This window comes from Glycine max, chromosome 14, assembly GCF_000004515.6.
Source record: "Glycine max cultivar Williams 82 chromosome 14, Glycine_max_v4.0, whole genome shotgun sequence".
NCBI lineage: Eukaryota > Viridiplantae > Streptophyta > Magnoliopsida > Fabales > Fabaceae > Glycine > Glycine max.
This window is the reverse complement of record NC_038250.2, coordinates 8550132-8558898: the sequence shown is the minus strand read 5'-3', so window position 1 is coordinate 8558898 and position 8767 is coordinate 8550132. Positions and strand designations below refer to the sequence as shown.

The 8767-nt window shown below is 34.6% G+C and overlaps 1 protein-coding gene across 1 annotated transcript; it reads left to right on the top strand.

Moving 5' to 3' along the window:
- Positions 1-6595: 6595 nt before the first annotated feature.
- On the top strand, positions 6596-8767 carry LOC100815092 (transcription factor RAX3). Its single transcript, XM_006595944.4, has 3 exons — positions 6596-6891; positions 7235-7364; positions 7587-8767. Exons 1-3 carry the CDS (start codon positions 6756-6758, stop codon positions 8413-8415), a joined length of 1095 nt encoding a protein of 364 aa, XP_006596007.1. The 5' UTR covers positions 6596-6755; the 3' UTR covers positions 8416-8767.

The window sequence follows — 8767 nt, the reverse complement described above, 5'->3', positions numbered from 1 at the left end:
CCTGTCAATATATATATATATATATATATATATATATATATATATATATATATATATATATATATATATATATATATATATATTGTTTATTCAATAAAAGTTTCCTAGTTACTATTAAGTTTGTAATAGTCATTTTTTAAGTTTACTGATAAGTAAAGCTTACTTATTATCCATTTAGTATAGTTAGACTTAAACAATTTAATCAACACTTAGAAATTTTTCAATTTCTGCAAACACAAGTATGAAAAAAATACTTTTGTTCATTAAGTTAAAAGTTAAACACATCATTATATTAAAAAAAATAAAACACATTGCCTAATGGCATACATAATCATCCAAATAAAAACCTATGTAAAACTAAGCAGTTGGAGCATTGGAGGCCGATGCAGGGCTTGGAGTTGCTTTTATATCTTCACATCCTTCAACACATCAAACTTCTTCACATCTATCTCAAGAGAAAATATAGAAATTTGGCGAAGAGCTTTTTGGAAGCCATCTTCATGACCCATCATAAAGACTTGTTGGAATCTGCGATGCATGCTCAACACATGCCTTCTCTTTCTCTTTTTCAAAACTAGCAAGTTGGTTTTGAAGTGTTGAAGTTGCCTCATCAGACAATTTCTTCTCTTTCAAAAGACCATCTCTTTCTAATTTAAGGGTCTTCTTCTTTTCCTATACTATAGTTAGTTGATCGCTCAAAGCACTGATATTTCTCTTGGTTTCTGATAAATCTTTAACTGTTGTATTGAATTTCAAATTAAGACTATTAATGGCCTTGACCAATTTTTCATTTTCAAAAGCCTTTGTAGAAACCATATTCTCCGACAATTTTTTGTTGAAGGCCATCAACGAGCTCAATCTTCTTTGTTAACAAAAGGTTTTTCTCATTGATGACCTTGATCAATTTCCTCCTCTCCTGCAAGATCATCTTAAATTTGGCCTCCAACTCAACATACTTAATCCTCCAATTGCATACTGAAGCAGCAAATCAAAGAAAGAACACCTCGGTAGAGTCCAAGGAATTACAACATAATCCATCATCTTAGTATCTACTACTGTAACTAGTTTGTCAACCGCAATGAACTCAAACACCTTGAATTCAACACTCCATAAGGAAAAAAGTTCAAGAGTTGACGTCACGTGCTCAATCCTACGTAAAGGTCCTTGATGATGTCGGATAATCAAACCTTCACTTCAATTTTCTGATGAAATGTTCAATAAGGAATTACTTCTCCTAAAAGGGAGAAAAAATATTTAGGCTAAACAATACATAAGAACTTTAACCTTAGAAGTAAGAGTTTAACTTTAAATACCTTGAACATGGCTTAAAGTAGTTGGAAAAGCAGTGGTAGTAGTTGATTTTACCATATTTGGAATAGCCACATCGTAAGCGATAATCAGCTCCTCAATGTTATGTGAATGAGTCACATTAGCAACATTTCCACCTTCATTAGTGTATTGTTCAATGTTAACAATTTCTAGAATCTCCTTTTCAGAGACTTCTTTTTCCTTCTCTATCTCCGGTAGGGTCTTCTCAGTCACTCCAATTTTAGCCACCTTGGCTTGAAGTTTATCAATATCTTCACCAGATTGACTGACCATTTAGGTAACTCTCTTTCTTTTCTTCGGTTTCACCAAGTTGGCAAGCACTGGTGGTATGCTCAAATTTTGGGACACCACCATTGAAGCCCTTATCTTTCTGAAGTTAAACCTCTTCATAATGCCTACAGATATGCATAAAAGGTTAATGACAACATTATTTTCTAATAACATTCAAATCTTAACACAGTATTCACCCTCTAAAGCTTTCTCAACATTTCCACAATAAGGAAAGTTAAGAATTGCCTTGATGTCCATCCTCCTAGGGAAGTCCATAATTATGGCAAAGTCCAACTGTTCCTATGAAGTTGTGTAGGGGAAACATTCATCTCAGTCAAAACCCCACATTTGAATTCAATAAAAGGAAGGATGATGTCCAAATCCTTGAACATATCTTCACAAATGTATGTGAAATCAGGCTGACCTTTATCAGTACTGAGATAAACTCGTTCAATGGGAAGACAGTGATCGATAATGGCCCAGTCGAAATCATTGAAATATGTTAGATTCACCCTATTCTTCAACTTAGTGATTAACCCAGTGTTTTGAAAGATAGAGGAGTAGGTTCTGACCTCTCTAGTTACCCAAGTATAACTAAGGAGAGTGATTGAAGGGTATTTCTTTTTCTCCTTAGGTTTTCTAGAACATGTACTTTTACCCTTTCTTTTCTTGGATTAAGGGCGGAAAGTCCTACAATGTTCTCTAGTATAGTGCCACTAATTGTCATATCACCGCCATCTCCTACATCAATCTCACTCCAAAACTCCTAAAAAACATCCCATTATGTTTCCTCATCAAACTCAATAGGGATGACTTCAATGTCATCATCGACAGTGTTGCCTCATCAGACTCATTAACACTGGAGGTCACTCTTGGTCCTTTCATCAGGTCTTGAAAATTCCCCTCATCAGAGAGAAGAAGTGAAATATAAGAGCCAAAGGATGATTCTAACTCTTCCTATATGCCTAAAATCTCTTTCTCCAACATGGATTTTCGACAGACAATCAGAGACTCGTCTCCATCAAAAATAGAGTAAGACATTTTGAAGAAAAATAGAAGAAAGCTAATGGAGTAGACTATTTGAAAACGTACCTAACAAGAAGATAAAGCGAAGAGATGAGAGCTAAGCTTTATCATCCCTAACTCAACCCTTCACTGGAAAGCTCTCAAACTAAAAAAAATCAAATGGAAGATGGGAAGTGTAATGCCCCTAATTATTGACGTCTTGACGACTTACATTCTACGACACTTCACATGGTGACACTTCACTCATCATCCTTGTTAGTTAGAAACCCTTCGTACTTAACCCTTTTTGAGACCTCAATAATCTACTTCGGCTACTTTCAAGATCAACGAATGTCTCCACAAATCAACATGAGACTTTTTAGCATGTTTTTTTTTACTTACACGTTTTCTGAGATACTTCCCAGAAAGGCACCCATCCTACAACTGCTTGAAGCCAAGTACACTTAACTGTGAAATTCTTAAGTGATGAGCTACCAAAAATTAGATCCATCTTGTTGGTATAGGTAGTTCCAATTAATTCTTTTAAGTCATCATCAACTATATAGTCCCACACTTGCACAACCTTGGATCCCTCTCATTTGAGTATGATTTGTTTGAGGTGTTACATGCCCACCAGGTTTTGCTTGGTTCGTCCTCGAGCCACCCGTACTAGGAGAGAAGTTTACTCTGATACCATTTGTAATGTCCCTGATTATTGACGTCTCAATGGCTCACTCTATGGGACTTCACACAATGACATTTCACTCAACATCCTTATTGGTCAAAACCTTCCATAGGTAGCCCTTTTTAAGACCTCGATAATATGCTTTGGTTACTTCCAAGATCAATGACTGTCCCCATAAACCAACACGAGACTTTTTAGCGTGCTTTGTCCTCACTCGCATGCTTTTCAAGAAACTTCTTGAAGGTCACCCATCCCATAATTGCTCAAAGTCAAGCACGCTTAATTATAGAATTCTTAAATGATGAGCTTTTAAAAAGTAGATGTATCTTGTTGGTATAGGTAGTACCAATTAATTCCTTTTAAGTCATCCTCAAATGTATAGTGTCACATCTGCACATCCTTTGATCCCTCTCAAAATGTAACACCCCAGACGAATCGCACTCAAATATATGAAGGATCCAAGGTTGTGCAGATGTAAAACTATACATTTGAAGATGACTTAAAGGAATTAATTGGTACTACACACACCAACAAAATGCATGTATTTTTCAGTAGATCATCACTTAAGAACTACATAGTTAAGCATGTTTGGTTTCAAGCAATTATAGGATGGTTGTCCTTCTACAAGTTTCCCAAAAAGCATGTGAATGAAGACAAAGCACACTAAAAAGTTTCATATTGGTATAGACTGCCATTGATCCTGAAAGCAGCCAAAACAAATTATCAAAGTCTCAGAAAAGACTACTTATGGAAAGTTTTAACTAGTGGAGAGTTTTGACCAACAAGGATGTTGAGTGAAGTGTCACCATATAAAGTGTCGTAAAGTGTGAGCCATCGAGTTGTCAATAATCAAGGGTGTTATAAGAAAAGATGAAGTGTTGATAGAAGTAGAAAAGTCCTCTATTTATACAACTTTGAGAATCACTTCAAAACCCTTTTGATTTCTCACCATTTATGATAATATCGAGAGTTACAAACTCATGATGTAGGTGCGAAAATTGAAGCACCACCTCCATTTGGAGTTTTACCCCATCCAAAGCGACATGACCATTTAAGACCACAAACGTATTCACACGTGGTGCGATCAAAATACACCTAGACTATTGTGTCTTAAATCGAAGGGTTATGATTCTTTTTGTCTGAAAAGTCATCACCTTGTATGTACACGTGCGTCATAACGTTTGATTGAGGCCATGTTGATTGAGCAATTTGCTCATTGCTACTCGTTGAAGGAAAAACAATTAAAACAGATTGGTTGTAAATCGTTTCTCTTATAGCGGATCGACCAATTAAAACAAGTTAATCATTTTGTTGCTCCATGGTTACCGCGCCAAACAAAACCTTCATTTGACCGCTTTGGCTTGTCATGCCTACATTAGAATCACAATTAAGCTCTTTCGTCTTTATCAAACTCAGCTTGGGAACTTATGTACTGTACAAGACCCACGAGTGATCGACTAACCAACCACCATCTTTGGCACATCCATAGTGGATATGATGGAATAGTTATCAGGTCGATCATCTCGTCCATTATAAGCAAAGGCCAAACACACACACAAAAAAAAGATAAGTTAATTACATTCTATTGACATTTACACACCTTGAACAAAAATACTTATTGTACCATTGGAGTTTCTTTTCAAGTATCTTACCCCACACCGAGAAGGAGATTTCTTACAAATTGGACTAGCGAAGAACTTGGTAAGAAAACATTTTAAGAATATCTATTTTGTAAAAAGAAAAAAAAAATGCATTGGCAGAGTTATTAATTTTATGGCTTGAGCTGGGAGACGGGTATTAGAAAAACGGGTAGTGCTCGCTCCCACTGGTCAGCATACTGCCAAGTTCTCACGGCACTCTTATTATCTTGTTACTCATTTGTTCACCAACCAAAAATATGGTAGAAATTACCCCCCCGCGCTAGTTTTCCACATAAATTCAATGATCGGTATTGCCCTGCTTCTTTTGCTTCTAGAAACTTTGTTAATATTTCAATTTTAGACTAAACGCAATGAAATTGATGAGACCTTATAAATATCAACATCATCAGGTTTTTAATTTCATTTCTTGGATGAAATTTGGTTGGTGAGTTACTGATGAAATTATCTTTGTTTCTCACATTCAATTTTTTAGAAGAGGCGACTTTCAATAAATAACTAGTTAAATCAATTACTATATATTTAATAATTTTTTATAATATGAAAACTTATACACAATATTTTGATTATAAAATTTATTAATATATATAAGAAAAAAACTATAAGAATTATGTGTCATTTTTTAATTCCAAATAAATTTCGTAAAAGATCTTTCAAAGGTCACTATGTTATCCAAATTGATCTAATGGTGGTATTTTAATTAAATAGTTTGGATAAAGTTTTAGGTTTAAAATTTATTTATTATATTTCTTTGTCTCCTTGTCACTGTAATTATGGATTTGTTAAATTCTTCTATTTTTACAAATCATCCTTCTCACCAATCTCACTTTTTCTTATTCATCTGCATTAAAGCCCATTAAAAAGATTATCCTTTAGAAGTTGATATATATTTTTCTATATTCTTTTTTTTTTAAAATCTCCGGTTTGAAAAGAAGTCTAAACATAGATTTTTGAAAGGTACATCTGCCTGTTAAGGCAGCGATATATGCCTACATTGTGCCCTTCGCGTGTATTTAAGACTATCTTTGCCCTAAAGTGATATTAAGGCCGGTCAACTTTGAAGTTGGAAACGTATTAACGTTACATTAATATAAGGGACAACCTTCACAGGCAAAATTCAAAGCATTGACAAAAGCTACCTCGCAATTAAATAATGAGAAACATTGATGACTCAAACAAAAGGAAAATGTAAAAACTTATAGTTTACATTTTCATAGCTAGAACATAAAAATATAGTGCTATGTGGTATAACAAGGTTTAAGAGAGATGAGAAAATAACAAATAATGCTTATGATTTTGTAGAGAAAAAAAAAAGGTAAGCAAATAATTGCATTTATAATTTTGTAAAGAGAAAAAAAAACTGAAGAGTGTAACAAGAAGACTGCTCTATGTCAGATGCATGTATATATGGCTGCGCAGTGAGGCAGCAAAGGTCACAAGGAGTGGACTCCAAAAAGTTGTAAGAAAAATAAAATTTTTAGCCTATAGTATATACAACTTAAAATTGATTCTAGTCTAAGCAAGACAAGAAGAACAAACCTTATTCTCCTATTCTGGCAATACTAAATTTCAGGAATTTTCGATATATATATATATATACCTTTCTTTTCTGCCACACACTATATAAAAATAGTACAATGGATGGTCTCGGAATCATGTTTATTCCCTCAAAGTTTTTATATTAATAATTCTTATTCCCTCTCTCTCTCTCTCCTATAATTCTGACTTGGGGGTTGTAATTAAAGAGTGGAGGTTGCCCCAATCAATCAAAAAGCTGAAAGCAGCAACACCAAAACCAAAAAGGCAATATGGGCAGGGCTCCTTGCTGCGACAAAGCAAACGTGAAGAAAGGTCCATGGTCACCAGAAGAAGATGCTAAGCTCAAATCCTACATAGAAAAGCATGGCACTGGTGGTAACTGGATTGCTTTGCCTCAAAAAATAGGTATATACATATTATACTACAAACACACACTACTTTCTATGAAACCCTATTTATGAATTTGGGTTTCCTTGATTCACTCACATGTATATCTTCCTTTCATTGATTATCTATGTGTAATTAGGAGCCAAGGACTCATTACTAAAGAAAATTTTTGCATCCAGACTTCTAAATTTCCTTTTGATCAAACTTAAAGTTAATACAGTATCAAAATTATTATAGTATTATTTTTCAATCAAAATTAGCATTTGGTTTCGGTGATTCTCATTAATTTAACAACCATTATGATCAACACGAAATACTAGTTTTGTATGTCTTAGTTAATTATATTAATTTTGTGAATCAGGCCTTAAGCGTTGTGGCAAGAGTTGCCGCCTTAGGTGGCTAAACTATCTTCGCCCTAATCTCAAACATGGTGGTTTCTCCGTAGAAGAAGACGACATTATTTGCAGCCTTTACGTCAGTATTGGAAGCAGGTTTGTACATACACATATACTTGTTAGTTCGGTCCTAGCTAATTAAATTTACTAGTTAATTAAGACTGTGATGTTAGTTATAATACACGTTGCTATAGTTATAGAGCGAGTCTGGTTTCACATTTCAGATACACAGTCTTTCATATTTATTAAAAAGCTAATAGTTATTTCTCAAAGAGTTTCTAAACACACTATAATAGACAATACATGTTGTGATCGCAGGTGGTCGGTGATTGCAGCTCAATTGCCAGGAAGAACCGATAATGACATAAAGAACTACTGGAACACGAGGCTGAAAAAGAAGCTTCTGGGGAAGCACCGAAGAGAGCCACGTAATAGAGGGAATTACAACAGTGTTAAGCAAGAAAATGATGTTAATAGAGGGAGTGGTACTACTGATGGTGATTCTTCTTCCTTATCTTTGCTTCAGGAAAATGGTAGCACTACTCATCATCAAGAACAACATCAACAGCAACCATGTTGGCCACAGAATATTAATAACATGCCTGTGCTACCACTACAAGTACCTTTGCCATACAAAAACCAAGGTCCATGTTTTAACGACCAAGATTCCCTCAAAAAACTCCTTATCAAACTCGGAGGAAGATTTTCAGGTGATTCTTACCATCCTACCCTTGATGGCTTGAACCTTGAATTCTCATCACATGGGCAACAAATTTATCAAGAACAAGTCCATGTTGGCTCTTCTGCTGCTTGCATTAGTGCCACTATTAACAACAACAATGAGGTACAATTTGCACAAACTGGTCAATACCCTGGAGTTGATAACTTGGTGCAAGGGCAAGGTGGTAATTTCACTCCGTCGTTTGAGGAAATGGTGTCTTCTTCTAATTATCCAGATGGTTTAGAGTTCTTGTATAATGAGGGCATGATCGACCATAAGATAATAGACACTACTACTACCACAACCTGGGGTGAAACTAGCACTCCAATTTATCATCATCATGATTCACTTGCTTCCACTTACCAAGGTCAAGGTGTGATACAAGAATGTGTTTTGCAAGATTTTAGCTACCCCAGGGCACAATAACATGATCTTGTACATATTTTGTTATTTTTATCATTATTAACAGCTGCTACTAGCCATTTATCACAAGGGGAAAAGGGTAACTGATTAATATTATAGACAATAAAATTAGTTATATATATATATATATATATATATATATATATATATATAACTAGCTATTGTAGCTGTATCAATTTATGCTTAATTAGTCTTTGACATAATAGCTAGTTTTTTTTTTTTGAGGGTCATATAATAGCTAGTGTTGAATGTTGATCATCTGCTAGCTGGTAGCAGTGTAGTTTCTTCGGACTCTTGTTTTGTGTATTAATTTGGCTATCATTTAAATATCTTTCGTGTTTTAACTGATATGTGT